Source organism: Gopherus evgoodei, chromosome 10 (assembly GCF_007399415.2).
Source record: "Gopherus evgoodei ecotype Sinaloan lineage chromosome 10, rGopEvg1_v1.p, whole genome shotgun sequence".
NCBI classification, from domain to species: domain Eukaryota; kingdom Metazoa; phylum Chordata; order Testudines; family Testudinidae; genus Gopherus; species Gopherus evgoodei.
In genome coordinates this window covers 69,404,043-69,429,352 of record NC_044331.1, presented here as the reverse complement: position 1 = coordinate 69,429,352, position 25,310 = coordinate 69,404,043, and the positions used below count along the sequence as shown (strand labels likewise).

The 25,310-nt window shown below is 44.9% G+C and overlaps 1 protein-coding gene across 1 annotated transcript; it reads right to left on the bottom strand.

Moving 5' to 3' along the window:
- Nucleotides 1-298: 298 nt before the first annotated feature.
- Nucleotides 299-18,737, bottom strand: LOC115658615 (acyl-coenzyme A synthetase ACSM4, mitochondrial-like). The gene is made up of 13 exons (XM_030577825.1): nucleotides 18,537-18,737; nucleotides 15,675-15,885; nucleotides 15,215-15,422; nucleotides 14,021-14,164; nucleotides 12,933-13,089; nucleotides 12,237-12,316; nucleotides 10,959-11,082; nucleotides 10,355-10,435; nucleotides 10,178-10,279; nucleotides 9,179-9,306; nucleotides 8,631-8,730; nucleotides 7,462-7,581; nucleotides 299-385 (listed from the first exon to the last, which is right to left on the bottom strand). Exons 1-13 carry the CDS (start codon nucleotides 18,735-18,737, stop codon nucleotides 299-301), a joined length of 1,743 nt encoding a protein of 580 aa, XP_030433685.1.
- Between the last annotated feature and the right edge of the window lie 6,573 nt (nucleotides 18,738-25,310).

Below are 25,310 nucleotides of genomic sequence, written 5' to 3'. Positions count from 1 at the left end.
TTATCTAGAGACCATCCCCGGTCAGGCTGGCTATCACAGGGGAACACTGCAAAGGTGGTTCGGGGACTAGGGTGCACCTATTGTTAATCTGCAAAGAAAAATGAGGACTTGCATTGCCCTGAGGAGATTGTTTGGGTGATTAACAGACTGGTTAAGCATCAGCAAGTCTCTCTCTCGCTGGCAGTGCGGGGGGAAAGAGGAAGAGAACAAGGTAACACAGTTTGGGGCACCCTGAGAACTGTTACAACTTGCATGGCAACATTGGAGTGAAAGAAGCTATATTAAATTCTCAACAATGTTACATTCGCCCCCATTCTTTGTTCCTTAACTCATTCCTCTTGATTTTCCCGGTGATTGTCTTGGGTAGCTCTTGGACGAATTCCATCTAATAAAAAAACCAAAACAACTTAGTATGCTTCCAGTGATGTTTTGGGATTTTTTTTTTTTGCATTGATGGCTCTGACCCCATATGGAAGAATGGGAGGACTCACATGAGTCAGGGCTACATGCCTGACAGGTTCCAGAATCAAGCACTAACTAAGACTATGTCTACACTACAGCTTGTCGGCATAACTTATGTCACTCAGAGGTGTGAATAAACCACCTCCTGAGTGACATAAGTTAAACCAACATAAGTGCTCATGTGCACAACGTTATGTTGGCAGGAGATCTCCTCCCACCGACATAGCTTCTGCCATTCAAGAAGGTGTTTTTATTATGCCGATGGGAGAGCTCTTTCCTGTCAGCATAGAGTGTCTTCACTTAATCGCTGCAGCAAAACAGCTGCCTGCATAGGTACAGCTGTGCCACTGCAGTTCTGTACGTGTAGACGTGCCCTAACTGACTGCACATACAATTTCCCAAGATGCTCTGGGTTTTGTAAGAAACCTAAGATGGATACTTCCAGGGCTGTCTCTATATGTTTACTCCAAAGCCAAAGGGACAAATCGTTCATCAGTTTTTAATCAGGCAAATTTCCACTGACATCCCTGGAGTGTTTCCTGAGTAAGGAGTAGGTAAAAGCTAAGTAAGAAGCTGATGATTTTACCCTAGTTTGGAACATGGGGAATATCTAACTAGGACATTCTACCTGGCCCAGGAATATTTTTAAAGGTACAGGGGTACATTTATTAACAAACAATTTTATTAAAATGTATGAAAGAGAAAAATAAATGAGATTTAGGAAAGTTTCCCTGAACCAAAGGGTCCCCTCTAAATCTTGATCTCTCTCTTTTAGATGAGTGAAGGATAAGACAGTTACTCACCTTTGTAACTGTTGTTCTTCGAGATGTGTTGCTCATATATCCATTCTAGGTAGGTGTACGCGCCGCGCGTGCATGCTGCCGGAAACTTTTACCCTAGCAACTCCAGTGGGCCGGCAGGTCGCCCTCTAGAGTGGCGCCAGTATGGCACCTGATATATACCCCTGCCGGCCCGCCCGCTCCTCAGTTCCTTCTTGCCAGCTACTCCGACAGTGGGGAAGGAGGGCAGATGTGGAATGGATATGAGCAACACATCTCGAAGAACAACAGTTACAAAGGTGAGTAACCGTCTTTTCTTCTTCGAGTGATTGCTCAATCCATTCCAGGTAGGTGATTCCCAAGCCTTACCTAGGCGGTGGGGGCGGAGTGAGAGGTCGCGGCCTGGAGTACTGCAGAGCCAAAGGCCGCATCATCTCTGGACTGCTGAACCAGGGCGTAATGGGAAGCGAATGTGTGGACCGATGACCAGGTCGCCGCCCTACAAATCTCTTGGATTGGCACCCGGGCAAGGAAAGCCAGCGATGATGCCTGTGCTCTGGTGGAGTGAGCAGTCACACGGCCCATCGGAACATGGGCCAGGTCGTAGCAGGTCCTGATGCAGGAGGTAACCCAGGAAGATAACCTCTGGGAGGAAATCGGCAGCCCTTGACCCGGTTTCGCTACTGCCACAAATAACTGGGGGGACTTGTGGAAGGGCTTGGTCCTGTCCACATAAAATGCTAGCGCCCGAACGGACATCTAGCGAGTGGAGCTGTTGCTCCCTGCGAGACGAATGGGGCTTTGGAAAAAGACTGGAGGAAAATCTCTTGGTAACATGGAAAGCTGAGACCACCTTGGGGAGAAGGCAGGGGTGAGACCTCAGCTGCACCTTGTCTTTATGGAAGATGGTATACAGTGGGTTCACTGTGAGGGCCCTCAACTCTGACACTCGTCTAGCTGAGGTAATGGCCACTAGGAAGGCGGTCTTCCACGAGAGGTAGAGCAGGGAGCAAGTAGCTAATGGCTCGAATGGAGGGCCCATGAGCCGAGTTAGGACCAGGTTGAGGTCCATGAAGGGCCGGAGGGCGGATTTGTGGATAGAGCCACTCCAGGCCGTTCAGGAATCTCGCCACCATAGGGTGGGAGAAGACAGAACATCCATCCATTCCAGGTGTGAAACGCGGAGATGACAACGCCAGACCCTGGGTCTTGAGGGACCAGATATAGTCTAAAATAGCAGTGACGGGAGTCTCCATAGGGCGAAGAGCTTTCTCTGAACACCAGCAGGAGAAACGCTTCCACTTAGCTGAGTAAATCGCCCTGGTGGAAGGCTTTCTACTGCCCATGAGAACCTCCCGAACTGGGGTAGAACAGCGCAACTCGGAGCCTGTCAACCACGCAGGAGTCATGCCGTAAGATGTAGAGACGGAAGGTCCGGGTGACAGAGCCTGCCGTGGTCCTGGGTGATCAGGTCCCAATGTAGGGGCAGGGTAACTGGGTTGGCTACTGAGAGGTCCACCAACATGGGGTACCAATGCTGTCTGGCCCAGGCTGGAGCTATGAGAATCACCCGGGCTCTGTCTCTGCTCACCTTGAGGAGAACCCTGTGTATCAGCAGAACGGGAGGGAATGTGTAACACAGGTAGGCTGTCCATGGGATCAGGAATGCATCTGCTAGAGACCCTGGTTCCGACCCTGGAAGGAGCAGAATGCTCGACACTTCCTGTTCTGCCTGGACCGCGAAGAGGTCCATCCGGGGATGACCCACCTCTGGAAGAGTGAGAGGGCAACGTCCGGACGGAGGACCACTCGTGCGAACGGAAGGATCTGCTCAGCCGATCCGCTAGAGTGTTCCGCACTCCTGGGAGATAGGAGGCGGAAAGGTGAACCGAATGGGGCTATGCAAAACTCCCAGAGGCGCATTGCCTCGAGACACAGGGGAGAGGACCTGGTGCCGCCCTGCTTGTGATGTAAAACATGGTCGTCATGTTGTCGGTGAACACCGCGACACAACGACCCTTGAAGGAGATGGACAAATGCTTGACAAGCAAGGCGGACCGCTCTCAACTCTCGTATGTTCATATGGAGGTTGATCTCTTGAGGTGTCCACAAGCCCTGAGTTCTCTGGGTGCCGCAGTGTGCCCCCCAGACCAGATCTGAGGCGTCCATGGTCAGGTATGCCGAGGGTTGGGGCAGATGGAACGGGAGCCCCGCACAGACTACGAACTGGTCCAGCCACCAGCGAAGGGAGTCCAGCACCCTCTGAGGAACGGTGACGACTGTGTCCAACCAATGTCTGGCCGGCCGATACTGCGCAATGAGCCATGATTGAAGAGGCCTCATGCGGAGTTGGGCATATGCCGTTACGAACGTACAGGCTGTCATGTGGCCTAGAAGGGCCAGACATGTTCGTAGAGAGGTCAGCAGGGCCACCTGCAAGAATAGAATGATGGCCGACAAGCGACTGGAACCTGGGCAAGGGAAGCAAGGACCTGGCCAGGGTAGAGTCCAGAACGGCCCCGATGAACTCTATCCGCTGCGTGGGGAGCAGAGTAGACTTGTCCACATTGATGACGAGGCCCAAGGCAGCAAAGAGGGTGCTGATCCTGTCGACATGGTCGCGGACCTGCAACTCCGATGTGCCTCGGATCAGCCAGTCGTCCAGGTAGGGGAAGATGTGAATGCGGCAACGTCGAAGGTGTGCGACGACGACTGCCATGCATTTTGTAAACACTCTCGGGGCCGTAGAGAAGCCAAATGGAAGGACCGCAAATTGATAATGTTGGCGGTCGACCACAAAGCGGAGGAAACGTCTGTGTTGGGGGGCAATGGAGATGTGAAAGTAAGCATCCTGCATGTCGAGGGCGGCGTACCAGTCTCCGGGATCCAGGGATGGGATGATGGTTCCAGGATACCATGCGAACTTCAACTTCACGATATACTTGTTGAGTTCCCGCAGGTCGAGGATGGGCCTGAGGCCGCCCTTGGATTTGGGGATTAGAAAGTAGCGGGAATAAAACCCCTTGCCCTTCTCGTTTTCCGGAACCCGCCTCTATGGCTCCCTTGACAAGGAGCGCGTGCACCTCCTGACGGAGGAATTGCTCATGAGAGGGTCCCTGAAGAGGGACGGGGATGGTGGTGGGGGGGGGGGGCGAAAAAAAAACTGCAGGCGATAACCGGCCTGTACCGTACGCAAGACCCAATGGTCCGATGTTATTCGGGTCCATGCCGGGAGGAAAAAGAAAGGCGGTTGCAAAACTGCGGGGAGGGATCCGGATGGGGAAACTGGTACTGCGCCCTCAGGCGCACCTTCAAAATGAAGTCTTAGGCCCTGGAGGGGCCTTGGCGGAGCCTTGGTTTCTGCTTATTTGGCCACCGGACTGCCTGCGGCGGTTGTTCCTGCCGCGGCACCTAGAGAGGTCCTGCCGCGGGCGGAACTGCGGGTACGGCCGCTGCTGCTGCTGGTGGTTCTGCTGCTGGAATGGCCTGCACTGTGTTGCAGGCGTATGCATTCCCAGCGACCGTATTATGACCCTGTTGTCCTTGAGGTCTTTTAGTCTAGGGTCTGTTTATCAGAAAACAGGCCCTGGTCTTCAAAGGGGAGGTCCTGGATTGTATGTTGGAGCTCCGGTGGAAGGCCAGAGACCTGCAGCCAAGAAATTCAGCGCATCGTGAGCCCCGAGGCCAGGGTCCGAGCGGCTGAGTCAGCAGCATCAAGGGAGGCCTGTAGCGATGTTCTTGCTACTTTCTTGCCCTCGTCCAGGATGGTGGAAAACTCCTGGCGGGTGTCCTGAGGCAAGAGCTCCGCGAACTTCCCGGCCGCTACCCACAAGTTGAAGGAGTAGCGGCTGAGGAGGGCCTGCTGGTTTGAGACCCGGAGCTGTAGCGCCCCCGCCAAATAGACCTTGCGGCCCAGGAGGTCCATTCGTCTCGCCTCCTTCGACTTGGGCGCTGGGGCCTCTTGCCCGTGGCGCTCCCTGTAGTTCACCGACTGGACCTCTAACGAGCAGGGTGTTGGGTGCACGTATAGGTATTCATAGCCCTTCGAGGGGGCCATGTACTTTCGTTCCACCCCTCGAGCGGTCAAAGGGATGGAGGCCAGTGATTGCCAGATGTTAGTGGCGTTGGCCTGGATTGTCCTTTATAAGGCAGGGCCACTCTGGTGGGCGCATCGGCAGAAAGGATGCTCACCACCGGGTCCTCAATTTCAGACACCTCCTCCGCTTGCAAGTCCAGGTTCTGTGCCACCCAGCGGAGGAGGTCTTGGTGTGCCCTAAGATCCAGCGGGGGAGGACTGGAGGATGAGGTACCCGCCACTGCCTCATCCGGAGAAGAGGACGAGGAAACCCCCGGCAACAAAGTGTCCACGGGGGGTTCCGTGTGGGGCTGCACCTCCATCTCTGGAGGGTGCTCTGGGTCCCGGTGACTGGACCTGCCGTCTGCTTCCGGGAGTGAGGGAGTCTAGATACCGTCACCTCCGGTGGTCTGCGTTCCCCCGTAGGGCGGGGGGTAATGTGTTGTGGACCCTGGGCTTGGGAATACGCCCATGGGGTCCAAAACCCCCACTGTTGAGGCCCTCGCTCTTGTGGTGGAGGGTCCTGGAACAGGGCCGAGTGTCTGTCCTGGCCCATGGCATAGGCGCTGTCAGTCTGGGAAGAGACCGATGGCTCCCTAGAAGGCCACGGAGGCGCTGAGCCTGATTGGTATGCGACTCTGTGCGCCGAGACTGACGCTCCCCTCGGTGCTGAGGCTCGGTGCCCCAACCCACATCGGTGCCGGGATCGGGAACGGCGTGATGATTGGTGCCGGGATCCGGATCGGGACCGGGAGCGATGTCGTGTGCCGGGAGCAGGACCGCGACCTTCGATGAGCGCTGTGCCGGACGGCAGCGGAGACCGGGACCTGCCACCGGCACGGTGCCGGGAGGTCGATCGGGATCGGGACCTACCACCGGTTCGGTGCCGGGAGGTCAACTGAGGAGCCGAACGCCGAGGTGAACGCTCCTGAGTCTCGGTGCCAGCGGTGAGACGAGCCCGACCGGGACCGTGCAGATGGCGATCGTGCCGCGAGTACGACTGGTACCGCCTGGGAGAATGGTGCCGGGACTCCGAGCGGAGCCCTGAGCGTGAGCGTTCACGCCTCCGGGGTGATCAGTGCCGGGACTCGGGAGACAGCGCTCGAAGCATCGGTTTACCCCTGGAGGTTACCCGTCCCGGGGTGCCAGCTGAGGCTGCGACAGCTCCGTCATTGCGATCAAGTCCCGAGCTGAGGCAAAGGTCTCCGGCGTAGACGGTACCCGAGCTCGCCCCTGATCTTAAGGGGGAGCTAGGAGGGGCTGGACTCGACGGACCTTCCGGGCCCGGAGTCGACAGCAGCCCTGCAGGCGGTGCCGTGGCCAGGGTAGGTGCCGGTGCGCTCCACTCGGTCTGCCTGGATGGTGTTGCAGATGCCGAGGGACGTGAGTCTGCTCCCGGTGCCGGAGCGGTCCGGTGCCAGAGTAGAACTGGCTGACTGCGCCGCCGGTGCCGGAGACAGAGCCGCTTCCATAAGGAGAGCGCGGAGTCTTTGGTCTCTCTCCTTCTTCGTGCGAGGCTTAAAGCCTTGCAAATGCGGCACTTCTCACTGATGTGCAATTCCCCCAGGCACTTAAGGCACGCGTCGTGGGGATCGCTCGTAGGCATCGGCTTTCTTGCATGCCGAGCACTGCTTGAAGCCCGGCGAGCCAGGCATGGGCCCGGTGCCAGGTGCCGGGGAGGGCAAAGGCCCACCCGCAAGCGATGTTAGACAACTATATACAAGATTCTAACTAACTACTATGCTAACAGTCTATCTACTACTTAACTATGGAACTATTTACAACCAAAAACGACAAACAAGTACAGGAGAGCTAGGGACGTGGAGGTCAGCAAGCCGCACTCCACAGTTCCAGCAACCGACACGGTGGTAAGAAGGAACTGAGGAGCGGGCGGGCCGGCAGGGGTATATATCAGGTGCCATACTGGCGCCACTCTAGGGGGCGACCTGCCGGCCCACTGGAGTTGCTAGGGTAAAAAGTTTCCGGCAGACGTGCACGCGCGGCACGTACATCTACCTGGAATGGATATGAGCAATCACTCGAAGAAGAACTTTGTAGTTCTAAGTAAACCCAGAATGGTTCATTCTGGAGAGATTTAAGAAGGAGACGTATCCCATGTTAAAATCACCACTTGGGGGTACTTGCCTTTCTGGGATATTTGTATGGAGCGGTGACTTTCTTGACATGCTCCTGCAACTCAAGTCTTAATTTTTCCAGGTCACATGAGGAAAAGGCAGGTGATAAGACCACAAAAGCTTTCACCACCTACAGGGTAAAATCAATAGTACCAAACTGACATCAGCGATTTATAAATATTTTTAGATTTAGTTCTCAGTTAGCAATATCGCTCCCAGAGCATAAGATAGTTAAGAGATGTGTGAAGAAGCCAGTCTGTCTCTAAAACTGAGCATCAGCCTGTGATCAGCCTGTGTGTAGGCAGGTAAGTGACAGGAGGGGTCCATGGACTGTCCTCTCTGCCCTTCACAGCAGTGCGGGGTCACATGCAATTGTAGTTCTCACAATCACAATGGTTGCTCCTGGCTTGTGCTCCCACCATCTCCAAATCTGGCCATGCCGGTTAGGAAGCATGGACGTGGCCTCGCTCCCCCCATCACACACACTAAGCAGCAGGGCTGGTCGGGCTTAGGAAGGAGCACCTGGAAGGGGGATTGCAGTGACTGTGCTGTGTGGGAGCTTCAGGAAGCTTTGATTTCTCTGAAGCACTGAGCATGCACTGGTCACACAACTCACACTGAGGCAGTACAGTTCCACTCCAAAATGGCAGGACTGTGCTTTCAAGGCACTCTTGCGCCTAGTCTGCACACAGTTTTTGTCCTGGTATAACTATGCTGATGTGGGGTGTGATTTTTTTTTCAATGTAACCACTAGTATGGATACAATTATACCAGTATAAAGTTGCCCTGTACCAGTATAGCTTATTCCCCTTTCAGTATGGGAATAGCTGTACCGATATCAGCACATTTCTACCAATAATTGCATCCACACAAAGGGTGCTGTACTGCTTTAAGTATACCAGTATTGTAAAAAGTGTTACAACTTGGGTGTCTTGACAAGCCCTTAGTAGCAGGAAGGTCTATTGATGAGAAAGTGTCTGTCACCATAATTATCTCTTGGGGAGAGACTGTGGAGATGAATAAATAGAGCAAAGGGATGTACATAGATTTCTGTTTATCACCCTGGTAAAGGACCGTTCACACTGACGTGATGCTGTGCAACAGCTGCACTTTGTACAGTGAATCGCAAACTGTTTTGCCTCTATGAAATATTTTCCTCATCACTCTCAACCTCATTACCTCGCCTCTGAGGGGGTCTGGGCTGCTGACAGCAGCAGATTCTACTACAGCCGGTGCTCTATCAAGGCAATTCTCTACTTCAGATGGTCCAATACGATACCTAGGAGAGGAAAAGGAGGTATTTAATTATAATCTGCTGTGAATATGGTCTTTTAACCAGTACTGGGGTATGAAAGAATTGATTATTGCCTAAGGACCCAACCAAAATCAGACCCATGTTGTGCTAGGTGTGCTGCAAAAAACTCCCTCCTCCAACAGACAAAGGGTGGCAGGAGAAACAGAGGCAGGAACTGACTTGACCAAGATTACACAGCAGGGCAGTGGCAGAGCCAAGGATAGAATCCAGCTCTCCTGAGTCCTAGTCTAATGCTCTAGTCATTGAAGCATGCTGCCAGAATAAGACTATGTCTGATTCATTCAAATTATTGTAATTCCCCTTGTAAATTACTTCTTGCCAAAAAACTCATCACCAGTTTCTCTCTTATAAATCTTGTTATATTATGCTAGAACTATACAGAAATCTTGAAAAAACAGTAAAACAAACTAACCCTGAAGAATTGATGATATCATCAGATCTTCCAAGAAACCAGAAATATCCTTCTTCATCCATAGTCCCTCTGTCCCCCGTGATAAAAAAATTTCCACGTTCTGATGAAGCGGTTTTCTCAGGGTTATCCTGATAACATTTCACAAATGACAATTAAAATCTTGAGTGTAGTTAAAAATCTTTAGTGTAGTATAATCATAAATTCTCCTGTTTTACACACAACTGTAAAGTGATCAGACCTGTATAGCATATTAATGTACAACAATGAAAGAGAAATAAATAACAATCCTTTGTCTTTAAATAGCACCTTTGGTAATAGAATCTCAAAGAGTTGTACAAAGGTGGGTATTATAAACTCCACCTCATTGATGGGGAAAGGTTCAGACAGAGGTTCAGAATTAGATATAGTCCATAGTAGAGGAGGAGATGCAGGGGGCATTCTGCTTCAAAATTCCTCCTTGAATTCTTCAGGACACATAGGGAGGCATGCTCTGCTACACCCTTTATTTACATATTTTTATTTATCTATGTCACACAGCAAGGTGGTGGCACAGTCAGGAAAGGAAGTCCAGGTTTCAAGATGTCCTCATCACCTGCTCAAAACTTTAGATTTATATCCACATGGAGGTGCATTATAGGTGCACAAATAATGCACACTACACATATAATACTCAGTGTAGTCAGGGTCATTGGTGAGGACGTGCTAGATGGAACTTCAGCTTGACTTTCAGAGCCCAGTTTTAAAAGGTGCTGAACCAAAACTCTGGATCCAAACACCTCCAAATGTTGAGATGATTGAAATCTGGATCTAGATTCTTTTAACCTGGTCCCATCTCTACTTTGAAGAGAGTTCCTTCAGATTCTCCTTAGTTGGGAGGACTGTTAGTCCAGTGCATACCTTGAGATTTGTGAATAGGCATAAAATCTGAGGAAAATCTGGGTCTTTGTATCTAGTATGGAATTATAGGAGTTTCCTATAGTGGTAAAACATGTTCCTTACTATGTACTTAGAGAAAAGACCAAGTGGCCTTTTAGGTTTGATTCTGATGGCAATTTCCCCTTCTTGTCCAGGAGGCAGAACATTAGCATTCTCATCTATGATCTGGAAGAAGAAAAACATACTTCAGTAAAGCAAATAACTTAAACTGATATAAGACAGGAAGTTGTATTAACAAACCTGAGCATCATAAAGGGGAGCTGTCTTTCCCATTGATCCTGGTTTAATCTTCATCCCTTTGAAAACCGAACAAATTATTCCCTGTAAAAAGAGAATTTTATTTCTGCAGAATTATTACATATATTCAGTCAGGTTCTATAGTCATTAATTTTCCACTTCCAATTCCAAACTGCTATGAATTAAGGGTTACAAAAATCCTGTGGGCTAGGCAAGTATTTTAAAGATTGGGACGGTGGAGTAACTTGCATGAGGTCACACAGCAAGTCTGTGAAACAACCTGTAAAAGAATCCAGTTATCTTGACCTCCAGTCCTATATATTAGCAACAACATCCTCCTTCTTCCCTATCACTTCACTCAGGATTTTCTCAGAAATCTTTACGGAAAGATGAAAAAACAAAAAACTCCACCTTTTCCCTGATCTCTACAAGAAAGCCATGTTTTCAAATCAACATGAATGTATACATTACTGTATTTTAATGGACTCTTCTTTGACATTTCAAGTAAGTAACAAATGGTTTCCTTTTGGCTTTTTTTAACCATACAACTCAAAAAAGCAAACAAAATTAAAACTAACAAACACATTATTAACCCATTTGAACGTACTGTTTCTGTTTGTCCATACATTTCACAGATAGTCAGGCCAGTCGTCCTTTTCCACTGCTCCATCACTTCTGGGTTGAGTGGCTCCCCTCCACTCGTACAGTGCTGCAGACTCATGAACTTGTAACTTAATAAGGATTTAAAAAATCATGAGAGTCACTGAAAGACCATTGAGGGCAAAGGGGCCTGTCACTGGATTCCAGTGGCTATTGGTGATAAGCACAGCAGCTATAGGGCTTGCAAACGACAACAAACAATAATGGAAAGCTCTTGGTTGAAAGAGCTAAATTCACTCGAGTACAGAAATCAGCAGAAGAGATTTCAGCTACTTTAGCTCCTGATTCTGCAAGGACACATGCCTGTGCTAAACTCTGTACAGTATGCCACTGAAATCAGTTCCCATTCCTACTCAGTTACAGTCACATGAATGGGCCATTATGAAAAAACACATCGCTAAGGTATGAAAAACAAAAATCCTTTGATAACTGAATTTATGGCAGAGAATTTTTGCTAGCATTTAGCAGTTTACTACACAAGATTACTCATGAGTCCTGCTACTGCATGTGCAGAAGGACCATCTTTGGAGGGTTGTATTCCCAGCACTGAAATCAGGGCACTAACTAGTGTTTTTGACCCTGTTGTTAGCACTGTGTAAAACTTGACACACCAGCTCAGTCTACTTAAGTTTTCAGAAGGTTACCCATTACCATGGAATCTGAGTACCTCTAAATGGATTCATGAGAACATTGTTTCTGAGTTTGATGCACTTGGCTTCACCCCCTTTGACAGGAGCGGAGCCAGGGTTTTTGGCCTCCTAGGCGAGGGTCCTTCCGCACTCCTGGTCTTCGGGGCACTTCAGCGGTGGGTCCCGGAGCGAGTGAAAGACTTGCCGCAGAATTGCCGCCGAAGACCCGGAGTACGGAAGGACCCTCCGCTGCTGAATTGCCGCCGAGAGTGGCAAAATGCCACCCCCCCAAATCCTGGTGCCCTAGGCAACCATTTAGGTTGCCTAAATGGAAGAGCCGGCCCTGCCCTTTGAGCTTTGCTAAGAATGTCAGCTTTGACCCCAACATTTTGAGAGAAACAGTGGAAAATCCTGTGTATCCTTTATCTTTCATAATGAAACTATGAAAAACCCACGCATTTCTCATAACTATCTTTTCAGAAGATGCTGGTTATACTGATGAAACTCAATATATTGTGCCAAGCACCTAGAACTGTGACTTCATTAAACTTTATCCAGGTGAGTATTGTTAGTAAGTCTTCTCTTTGCTGAAGTACCTGGTAAGATCATGCTGCACCAGCATGCGGAACAAAGTCGGAGCACCAAAGATAGCGGTGATGGGAAATCTGGAGAGAGTCTAGTGAAATAAAACAGCAAGATCAACAAAGTTTATATGTGAACTTCAGCAAAGATTACATTAGCTAAGGGAGTACGGGAGAATGTGTGGGGGAGAAAGTTCCCCCTTCTCTGCTAAAAACGGAAGGGAAGTCGACTCCCCAATCTCACCCTCCTCCTTAGCCAGTGTAGAGAGAGCTCCTTCTCCAGTTTCAAACTACTGTAATCACTGATATTATCAAATACTATCTCTTCATTGACTGTACCAACGTTCTGGCTCTCTTTTGGCTTTCCCCCCGAAATGTCACTAGTTACTACAGCTGTTGAGTGTTACTTTACATTCATGTTCTGGAATGCTATGAATAAAGATTAATGACCTCAGGATTAGAGTTAGCTTTTCAACTAATCATTATTTTGTCAAAAATACTGATTTGTCTAAACTGAACCTGTGTCCATTTGACTAATTTCCTGACTTGAAAAAGAAGTTGAGAAAAGGTCAAAATTTAAACAAAACATTTTGATTGACCTGAAGTGAAAAATCCTAATAGGAGCTGCTCAGTTAATTCAAGATTTGTTCTCAGGTCTACCTTGCACATGGGGAAACTTCAACAAGTCTACAGGACAGCTTTTTTTCTTACATTTAGGATAGTTGCTGATTCAACCTGTGGAAGGTTATGTACAAAGACACATGATCCGAAAACCCATGGATCAAGAACAGACCCCAGCGAAGCTATTATCCAGCCTGTATCTGATAAGCACCACATCATGTCTTCAGGAGTCAAATCCAGCCAGTATCTGATATGAAGAGAAAAGAGTGGTTACGGAAAAGCTTTTTTTTTTTTTTAAATAGACAATGGAACTAGAAATCAAGAACTTTAACTAGATGTATATACATTAAGCATTAACAAGGGTATTGCCTCATGATGAGCTTGTGGGCTCCATTCTTTTTCCAGGAATAACCCATGTGGGAGAGCTGGGGACTCTGAATTTATCAGGGTGAATTTCCTTTGTGTTCTTCCATTGTTGCATGAGGGGAAACAAGGTGGTAGAGGAAGAAATTGAGAATTCTACAGAGGAGGCTGGGAATTCCACTCTTTAAATTCATGGATCTCAGTGATTGTGCTGGGGGCAAAGGTGATCTGTGTCATGGAGTTCATAGAATCCTAGAAGATCAGAGTTGGAAGGAACCTCAGGAGGTCATCTAGTCCAACCCCTTGCTCAAAGCAGGACCACTCCCTGGACAGATTTTTGCCCCAAATCCCTAAATGACCCCCTTAAGGATTGAACTCACAACTCTGGGTTTAGCAGGCCAATGCTCAAACCACTGAGTTGTCTCTCTCCCTTGAGTTCTCCTGCCTTTGCACAGCTGTCCAATCCCAAGATGCTCTGTAGCCCCATGCATGTGGTATCTATAAGAGCTGTGCTTCTAGAGTTATCTCCAGTTGTAGGTTGTCACCTGAATCCCTCTCAAGAAATGCTGGGAGTCATTCCTTAATTCAAAATGGAAAGATAAGGTCTGATCCCACTTCCCTTTTAGACAGGGGGAGTTTTGCCAGTGATATCACTAGGGAGGAGGATTGAAGCCACACATTGCATATTTCTTACCCAGTGCTTCTTAATCAGACCTTTGGCCAAGATAACTGAGATACACCAATCAGACTCATGCTTTCCACTTCACACTCAGTTTGACCCCATGTTATAAAACTACCAGAGCCACAGTCCTTACCTTTCACTTATGACAGGTCTAAAACCAAGACTGCCCTGGGAGTGTTCAGCCATTTTTGGAGAACCTGTGGTTCCGCTAGTAAAGTAGATAACCATTGGGTCTTGAATCTTTGTTTTAACACAGATGTGATCAGCAGGTTGTGCTCTTTAAAAAATAATTTCAAAAAATTATATTATTTAAAATATAGAATATAATGGTGGCTAAAACGGACACAGGTGCAATCTGCTGAGGTTTTGACATGCAAATGTGGATTTGCTGTTGCAACTGCCCTCTTTCCCATCCAGGATGAAGCTCCTCCTTTGTCCTTTGGATATTACTTCTCCCTGGAGAGAACTCTGACTTTCTTTCAGATAGCCTGCCTTACTCTAGTCTCATTTCTCATCCAGCATTAAATCCTATCCTGCTAATATAATTAAACAACAGAAAAGTTATTGAGACATCAGCATGGTAGAGTCTTCTTAGAGGAGAAAGAGAAGGAAGACACCAGGGAAGCTTCATGTAGGAAGCAAAAATTGATATATTAGTAGGACAATCAAGTTGGGAAATGTGGATACCACATCATCACTTGCACTTCAGTGATTCTCAGAAAGCTAAGAAGGAGGTTAGGAATTTGGGTATAAATCAGGTAGTTACCTATGGGTGAACACATTCAAAAAAAAAAGTTCAAAATATGATCTAAACTCAATCCAAACATGTCAAGAGTTTAAAAAATGGATTAACTTTAAAGAAAATATCACACTGCGTGTATTTCCTGGATCCACATAGGCGCAGAAATTCCAAACAACTATTAGAAATGTTTTTCTTGTGATCTAGCTGACCAGGCTAGAATTTGGAAGCACAGAAATACTGCAAGAAATTCTGCAGTGAGACTTCCAGTCTAGTTTTCAAAAGGAAGAGATTTGGAGATGTCCACATGAGCACCAAGGGCCAATTATTCCATAGAGACATTTGACCAAATTAGACAAAAACAACTTAGGTCTAGTTCCTGCCCCTATTTCATGTACAGAATGCCCATTAAGTAAGGAGAGGAGGGACCTTCCTGGAAAGAGACTGCTGTTAGAAAACAAAGTCTGAATTGGAAACATCAGCAAGGCTGTTGCAAAATGCCTGCCTCTGTGTCTAACAGATACAATGTACTTTTGAGAAAGCCTTGTTTTCTATTCTGTTATTGTAGCACTGCAAATGCCTACTTACTTGTATAGTTCATTAAAGTTCAGCCACCCATCTCTTCTGCCTTCGGATACAATTAACTTGGTTTTCAGAAACTGGCAATCAGATGCAACTGCGTCCACTGCGGATGCCAGCATATCATTGGTAATGATACACTTGGCCTTACAAGCCTGAAGTCTATACGAAATGTCTTTAGCTGTTAATTGAGAGGTCCCTAAAACAAGGCTGATTCCTGGAAGAGCAATAAGATTATTTTTTAAGAGGACATTTTTAATTTGATCATTTTCTGTGTGGGAACATACCCCAAAATTATTCCCCAGCTTATACCAAAAAGGAATTTGGATCAATATTGGTAGGCAAAAACTGTATAGTAGTTCATTAATGTATATAGTTTGGTTTTTTTTCATAAAGAAGAAAACTAATACATTTCTTTTCTGAACATTTTTTTTTAGCTATCTATCAACCTGAGCAATCTGAAACTGACCTGTTCTCATACAAGCCACGTTCACCAGCCACCATTCCGGTATCCGGGGCAGAATCAGCATAACTCTGTCTCCCTTCTGCAGACCACATATATCAGAGAGGACATTGGCCACTTTTCGGGAGTGGAATCCCAGCTCCTCGAAGCTCCACCTCACTTCATTTCCTCTTCCATTTACCCACCAGAAGGCTGGGTTTGATGATCTCTTTCCATCCTACAAAACGGCACAAGTGGTTAAAAGAAAAAGGATCATTTCAAATGTCAATCAAACTTGTGATGCGCATCTATCAATGAGTTTGCTGTGGATCTGTATATCCCATGGCATGCACATTGGGGATCATCCAAAGCCCATTGAAGTCATTGGAAAAACTCTTGTTGACCTCACATAGCTTTGGATCAACCCCAGTTACTTCCAGTAATCTTACTTTTTCTGAGCCCTAGGAGTTTAACCCTAGGAGCCCTAGGAGTCTGAAAGCCTGCCCAGACTTTCACCTGAAGTCTCTAATGCTCAGCATTAACACTCTTATGATGCATCAGATGATATGAAACGCTTTACCTGTCACACCTCATTTTCTGGGCACAGAGTCAGGGGAATCTATTAAATGATGGTAACAGAGACAGGGTGAAATGAAATGACATGAGAATGCTGAAGAACAATTCTGTCTCCTTCATGGTGGACTCAGAACAAAAAGGAGCAATGGAGCTGATTGATGGTAAGGACTTCCTCCGTGATAATCTGTGCATTATTAGAATTCTGGAGAGAGATAGCTGTGCCTTGGGGAAAGATTTCCCTCTCAGTCAAATGAGGTCACTTTGTATGGGACCTTTGACATTATTATTTCACTTAAGTAAATAAAGGGTTTAAACAGGCATCAGAGCACAGGTAGCTTGTTAGCTCTCAGTACAGGGCTGGCCTTACCATGAGGTGAACTTAGGCAGCCGCCTCAGGTGCCAGACTGTGTGGGGGCACCACTAGGACCCAGAGTGTAGAAAATTGTGTCTGCTGCTGGTTCATATGTATTCTCTGTGCTCTAGATGCACAGAGATGGTGGAGTGCTGTGCTGCATTTTTTTCTGCATCAACTCATCAATGGCAAATTTTGAAGCAACATCTGGGAACATCCTCTCTAACACTGAAACCACTCTGTGCCACACGATGGGAAAGTCGAGTGAAGGCAATAAAGCCTGTCAAACACCAAATTGGGAAGACAGATGATGCCATAGTTGCCATTATGGAGGATAATGCTATGACAGGAACTGTTCGTGGGAGAACAGTTGCAGAGGGAAATGGAATCACCAGAAACATACGTAAGTTCAAATTTCTGTGTGGCTTTTAATGTTGTGGCATGACACACTGTTTGAAATAAATGTTGTAAGCAAGAGACTCCAAGGTGTTGACCTCGATATATCTGGAGCAATGGAACAACTGGACAAAGCAAAGTCATACCTACAGTCTTACCGGTCAGATGAGGGATTGCAAAACGTTCTGAACAGTGCACTGAAGTTAGCAGAGGACCTTCACAATGAAGCTATTTTCCCACCCATTCAAGAATACAAGAGTCACCGAAGAAGAAGACATTTTGTTTACAAGGCACAGGATAATCCCATAAGAGACCCCAAACAACAATTCAAAGTTGAATTCTTTAACCAAGTGCTAGATTGTGCAAGACAGTCAGTAGAATAACGTTTCATGCAGGTCAAGGAACACAGCAGTATATTTGAGATGTGGTATGATATTCCAAAACTCCTTGCTATACCTGAAGAAGGCCTACACCAGCAATGCAGGGCACTAGAGACGGTGCTGATACATGATGACATGCACGATATTGATGCTAGTGATTTAGGTGATGAACTGAAAGCCCTTTCAAGATACATTTCAGCAGGATCAACTCCCAAGGCTGTTCTGGAATATATGTGCACAAATAAGATGACCACTGTCTTTTCAAATGCTTTTGTTGCTCTGTGCATACTTCTAACACTTCCTATAACAATTAGAATCATAGAATATCAGGGTTGCAAGGGACCTCAGGAGGTCATCTAGTCCAACCCCCTGCTCAAAGCAGGACTAATCCCCAGACAGATTTTTACCCCAGTTCCCTAGGTGGCCCCTACAAGGATTAAACTCACAAGCCTGGGTTTAGCAGGCCAATGCTCAAACCACTGAGCTATCCCTCCCCCCTTGCCAGGGGAGAACACAGCTTTTCCAAGCTGAAGCTAATAAAAATACATCTACTCTCCACAATGACACAGGAGAGGCTGGTCGGCCTTGCAACCATCTCAATAGAGCATGAGCTGGCCCAGACTGTGGATCTTGAGGAATCAGTTAAAATCTTTGCAAACAAGAAGACACAGAAAGCACCACTTTGATTATTCAAACAGATAAAAATGCAGACAAGAAAAGTTACATTTGCTGGTCAGGCGTTTGAAAGTTAAGTGTTACTTAAAACTTTTGAACAAGATATTTTAAGTTGTTAGTTCTCCTTTATTGGGGTAGGTAGCAGAGCAGTACCATGAGAGGAGAAGAACAGGAAGAAGGCAGAACTGAGACCTTTCAAAGTTTTGGCCCAAGCGAGGGGGAATGGTGGCATCATTTGATCTCCTCACCTCAAATGCCAAAAGTTGTGGGCTGGCCCTGCTTAACCTTCCTGCTGTATCTATGCAAGGAGTCTCAATAGGACTTTGATGGGAGAAAAGTGAACAAGATTAAGCCCAAGGAACCCAGCCCGTCTAATGATAAAGCATGAGAAGCATGATCATTTCAAATGCAAATTATCTTCAGAAACTGATATGTCTTTTAAATAAATGACAAAAATAGTTATTCAAAAAGAAATAAAATCTCTATTCTGCCCAACGACAGAGATTTTACCTTTTCCATCTGAGACCATTTATCCAGCACATCACTTGCAAAGTTAAAGTATTCGGGCACTTGCTGTTCACCCTGCCTGATAGATTCATCCTGTGAAAACAGCTCTGGGGCAAGAAGCTTGGGCTGCTTATGGAAAAGCCTACAACTTGATTTGGGAATCCATAAGGATTTGAGACTCTGTAATTTAAGCAAAGTCTTCATGGTAGCAGAGGATTTGTCAGGTTGTTTTAGACCATGTAGGAAAATAAATAGAATAGTTGTTGTGGATCCTGAAACAAAAGAAAAGACAAAAACAACAGTTATCATCCTGAAAGTTGTCTGACAAACAGGCAAAGACAGAGAGTCTAATTCTGGTTTGGTGTATTAATCAGTACAAATCTCTTCTAATAAACATGGTCAATCTGTAGTTTTTAATAGAATGTCTGTAAAGTGGCTCACACTGTTTGGAAAAACCATTCATTTATTTGGCTTATTTATATCTTGCACCACCAAGTCCTTAAGAACTTAGCTGTCTGCAGCATTAATCTTGGATCTTATTTGCAGCTTCATGGCTGTGGATCTGTATATCCCATGGCGTGTACTGCTCTTTAGAGGTGCTAATCACTCACAATTCTTATTGAAGTCAGTCAGTGTCATTTAACACGCACTGATGTCCGTATCCAAGAATGGTGACACTTTGTATTCTCCACCTGCTAAAACTACCCTGATTTCTTTAACTTTCCTGTGTGTAGCACGTACTTAGCTGATGTTTTCCAAGAGGTTTCCACAACCATCCACACAGACTTTTCCTGATCAATGTGCAGGGCCAGCTCCAGGTTTTCTGCTGCCCCAAGCGGCGAAAAAAGAAAAACAAAAAAAAGTTGAGGTAGCCACTCTCTTCAGTGGCAGTTTGGTGGCGGGTCCTTCACTCTGTCTCTTCCTCTTCAGTGGCATGTCGGCAGCAGCTCAAACACGAAGAGAGGGACTGAGGGACTGGCCGCCGATTTCCTGCCCCAAGCACCTGGTGCCTGGAGCTGGCTCTGTCAATGTGCTAGAAGACTACCTCATTCATCACATAGATCCCAATCCAGCAAAGCACATAAGCATGTCCATAACATTAAGCATGTGTATTAGTGTTAACTTCAGTGGGACTATTCAGGTTCTTAAAGTAAACACATGCTTAAACACTTTGCTAGCTTAGGGCCACATTCCCCAGTTTGGTTCTTTGCTGTAAGATAGGTCTACATTTGTCTTACATTGTACTACATCTCCCATCTGAATTCACAGTAATGATCCCAAATGCTTCGGAGTCCATTTACATTCTTCCTTGATGTATGTGCCTTCTCTCTTTCTCTCTCTTTAGTATTATCACAAACGTGGAGATCTTGGCTTCAATCCTTTTGCCAAATGGTATGCACATAATGAACACTCAGGGTCCATTACATGCTCCCAGCTCGGGTAGATGGACATATACTAGCTCTGCTCAAGTTAGCACATGCAGTGTAGCTGCGGGGAGTAAAGGCATCAGCTTGGGATAGCCACCTGAATGCAACTCCACCCAGACACTCTGCGTATATACTTGGTGACGCGCCAGAGCTATCCCTGGCTAGACTGCTATTTTTATCATGTTAGCTCAAGCAGAGCTAGCATATGTTTGTCTATTTAAGCTGGGAAGCATGCTCCTACCTGCAGCGTAGATGTACTCAGAGAGTGTTGTAAGTGTACCTAGAGCATTACATGTCATGGAATAAAACACAGGCCCTGCCCTGCAGATCTTGCAGTCAGAACATTTACCAGTGGCGACCTAAAGGCCTATCAAGGTATGCACATTGTTTTCTGTCTCCCCACCCCTCCTATTCATGAACCCTTTTTAAGTTTCTGGAAGATATGCTTTAATCAAATAGTTCTTAGACTCAGTACAAAAGTAACTGGGTGAAATTCTTTGGCCTGTGTTACTCAGAAGATCAGACAAGATGAGCTAATGGTCCCTTATGGCCTTAAAAATCTATGAATTAAATAGAAAAAAAATCATTTATAGCTGTGTTCTGGATCAAGTTATTTCCATGTGTAACTATATGAAGGCACACTGAGTGAGTTTTGCCCTTTGTCCTGGTTTTCTGTTCAGCGCCATATTTACTCCACCTCCAGTTTCTAACCTTAGCTTAACTCTTTCTCTAATTTGATGTGGAACTTTCTCGAAAGCTCATAGACTATCCTAGTACTATTTATCCTCAGAATATCCCCTACCATAGCACTAGTATAGTCAAAGCATATCAGCGAGTTAGGTGAGTTTGGCCACCTTCCTGCATGATTCCATGTTAGCTATTGTTCAGCGAAACAAGGTCTTCTCCAACCACACCCCTCAAGATACTTTCCAAGGGTTCCCTCCATTAATGCAGTTTAATTCACTGCTTTGTAGTTTCTAGTTTGTTCCGTGAGTCCTACACTTTATTTCCAACTTTGCAGTCTTTAGGAATCTCACCCTAATCATTCCTTGATCAAGTCTTTTAAAACTCACAGATGTGTGTTTCCTAGACCCTATGCTTTGTCTCCTTTTCACAGCATCTATTCTTTTTAGAACAAGTTTTGCTTCCTGCACACTATTTGCTGTAGCACCCCCTAAAAAAAATGATCTGACCTTTATTCCCAAAGGCACAATAACTATTTAATAGCTGGACTCTTTCCTTGTTCCTCAGCAGGAGCTGTCTCACCAATGTTTAACCTGTGTATCAGGAGAAGGTACCCAATGAACCTCTATCACACTGATTTTTCCAGTGATATATGACTGCATTGAAGGAAATTTTGTGGGCCTGACACTGGATTGACATTCATCCTGTGAGATTTAATGACGTCTGTGGAGGCAATGAAGCCTAGTAAGAGGTATTTGTATCATTCACAATAAAAAAATGCTAATTATTGGACATTCTTCATGGAGGGGGTCATTTTTTACTTTGTATTTGCACAAAACCTAGCACAGTGGGGCTCCAGTCCTGATTGTAGTACAGAACACTGGGGGGCCCCCGGATGAATACAATAATCATCATCAGGAAGTATTAGTGCAGGAAATACCCAGAAGAAATATCGATATATTTTCCTTGTGTGATGGTTAACTGGCCTAGAGATATTTTTTGCTGTGTTTATTGCTGACACTTTTTGCTTTATAAATAATGTGTAGAGTGCTTAGCACCAGGATTACTGAATTTTAGATCTGTTGGTACACTGAAAGTTGTATTTTTACCTTATTCTTCTCAAGTTTGAAACATCCCTGAGACTACAGACAGCTATAGTCGATTCTCTGTTATGATGTCTAGATAAAGTTACCTTACTAGTAAGTTTTATGCTGTTCCCATATCTTGCTGGCATGTAAAGTTAAATAAAAATCTAAAGTAAAATTTGTTACTACTTTACAAATATTTCACTGCTTAAGTTAAATCGTTCACTGATTACTATTTAAGAGTATTAAGTTAGACCTTATTTTTTGGTTAAACTAACTTAAAATTAACAGTCAGTCATATTGTTTACCAAGTCTAATTCCTACTAATTAAAAGTGTGACATGATCAATCTGGTTTATATACCTGACCCAGTGACCAGATAATGAAGGTACTAGTGTCACTACATAGTTAAGGAGTACTGGTGGCACCTTAGAGACTAACAAACTTATTTGAGCATAAGCTTTCATGGGCTACAGCCCACTTCATCGGATGCATAGAATGGAACATATAGCAAGAAGATATATATACAGAGAACATGAAAAGGTGGAAGTTGCCACACCAATTCTAAGAGACTAATTAATTAAGATGAGCTATTAATAGAATTGATATGGCAACTTCCACTTTTTCATGTTCTCCGTTTGTATATATATCTTCTTACTATATGTTCCATTCTATGCATCCGATGAAGTGGGCTGTAGCCCATGAAAGCTTATGCTTAAATAAATTTGTTAATCTCTAAGGTGCCACCAGTACTCCTGTTCTTTTTGTGGATACAGACTAACAGGGCTGCTGCTCTGAAACCCGTTACATAGTTAAGGTTGTACCTAGCTTCTCATTATTATAAACTCGGATTTTGACTTTCCCCAGTTGTTTGACCCTCCCCCTCATTGCACTTTTCAGACCTCATTGATCTGAAGGGCTGTCAACAGGCAAAATGTAACTAACTGTGTTTAAAACAATATTGCTGAAGAGACCCTAAGGCTCTGATCCAGTCGTTCTTACTTGGGCAATACTCCCATTGAGTGGTAGCACTGAGCTCTAAAAAGTGAGCAATTGCTTTGATTTGTTTCCCTTTTTCTATAATGAAGTAGGACTAAATCATACTTCATTTGTGAGAACAGCCCCACTGAAATCAATGGAACCACACTAGAAAGGAATAGGATTTGTTTCTTTGAGAAAGAGGGTTTGGCCCCTTAGCAACTATTGATAAGGATGGTCTTGCTGAACCACCAAATATCAATTCAGAATGCAGCAGGGCCTGCTTTGTAGGGAACAGGAGAATGCAGCGAGATCAGAAATCACTACAGTCCACTCCAGAATTTGGATGTATACGTTATAAAATGAAGGATTTAAATTGAACCTGACATTTGCAATTGTAAGTATCCCTTATCCAGAGATCTGGTCGAAATTTTTCAAACTAAGTTTTATTGATGAAAAATGGACTTAATTCTCTTCCCCCCCTCCCAAAAAAATAATTGTTTTCACCCAAAATGGACATTATTGAACTTTTCTATTTAAAAAAAAAGGAATTTACTGAAGACCCAGTTTGCAGTAAAAAATTGACAGTTTTGAGTAAATGAAAAATTTCCTCAACAGTTTCAGTGAGGATTTCAATCAAAAATATCATGAAAAATTTCACAAAAGGTGAAAAATTGGTTCATTTTTATCCTGAAAAACAGAATCAATTTCAAAATTTTGAATGTTTCCCAATATTTTTCTGGTTTTTGATTGGCTTTCACGGTATGGTAGCAGCCTCCTTTCCACATATCGATTTTTAAATTTTCTTCAACAATGTGTTGTAATGGTGAAAATTACAAGCAAACTACTAAAGGGAACAGAAGATGCTGAGAAGCATTTGCCTTATTCTTTAAATAATATGTTCAAAAAGTTAAGGGAAAACTTTTCCAAATTGGGATTTCCCAGGTGAGCAAAAATCTCAGATGCTTTCTCCATAAGAGAAATTACACAGATACTTCTCCAGTTCAGTTACAGCAGAAAATGAATTCAAGAAATTAATAGTTGGGTCCTTTGAATAGTTGTATAAATCTAATGAAGTTGAGGACGCAGGCAAACCAACACATTCTACTGACCTGTTCGCTGTGGTAAAGTGACAGGCTGGACACAGGGACACTCGGAAAGCTGCACGAGGTAAACCTTCTCCACTGGTTCTTTCAGTTGTCAGAGTATGTGTCCCTCCCCAGGAGAGGCACTGTAGATATTAGCTTTTATTTGGATACATGTATCCTGGACACAAACTCTCATAATCAGCAGTGTTTAGTCTGATGCCATCTTTATTTTTACAGTTCTCTTTTACTGAAGAGATGCAAACAGTGCATAATGTATAACAAGTCAAGCAATTTGATGTTATCTCCTGGGCAGTGATAATTATCCTTGTAATCATTTACAGTGCTGTAAAGTCACTTAAGTCACCTGATTTTCAAAGCTGCTGAGTACCCAACAGCTCCCACCAACAGAGGTTTTTATAATAGTTTGCGTGTGTTGGAGCTGTGGGAAGCAGGTTCTAGTCGGCACTTTGCAGGTGTCTTTCATGTTATTATGGAGAAGGGACAAGAAATGAATTGTCTATATCTAAACATTGCTTTAAAGCAGGGGTAGGCAACCTACGGCATGCGTGCTGAAGGTGGCACTTGAGCTGATTTTCAGTGTCACTCACACTGTCCGGGTCCTGGCCACCGGTCCGAGGGGGCTCTGCATTTTAATTTACTTTTTAAATGAAGCTTATTAAATATTTTAAAAACCTTATTTAATTTACATACAACAATAGTTTAGTTATATATTATAGACTTATAGAAAGAGACCTTCTAAAAATGTTAAAATGTATTACTGGCACGCAAAACCTTAAATTAGAGTGAATAAATGAAGACTCAGCACACCACTTCTGAAAGGTTGGTGACCCCTGCTGTAAAGTATGTCTGATTTGTCCCTTAACCTAGAGCACTTTGTCTCTTCCCTTCTTTCCCCATTTTAAATAGTTAACTATCAATGAGCTCAACAAGACAAATAAAATAGCAGGGCTAGAAAGCTTCCAAAATCTAATTCTTCCAGCTGATAATACATCCACAAGTAGTGCTAGTTGTGAATATTTTGGCTACACATTTTTCCACTGGAAAATGCTGATTCGTCAAAACCAAAACTGCTAGCATCAGTTTTGACAATTTCTTGTTTTGCAAAAAAAATTGGGAAAAAAAACATTTAAAATTGTCAAAATGGGACCTTTTTTAACTGAAAATCAATGTTTTGGTTCTAAATGACTTTTCATTTTGAAATTTAAATCATTATAGTAAAAAAAAGTCAAAATCAAAACGAAACATTTAGAAAATGTTGACACAAATGTTTCCATGGACCCAGACCAAAAAAAAAAAAAAAAAGGATTGTCTGTGAATTTTTTGACATTTTGACCTTTTTGTCCTGATTTGGGATGGGAAATTTTTTGAAATCTTGAAAATTTTCCTGGGCTAAGAAATTGTTTCCCATCCCATCCTCCCCTATAGATTCCCAAATTCTTATATCTTCCTTTTCAATTCCGACATCCTCTTTTTTTGTTAGTCATATCCACGCTTT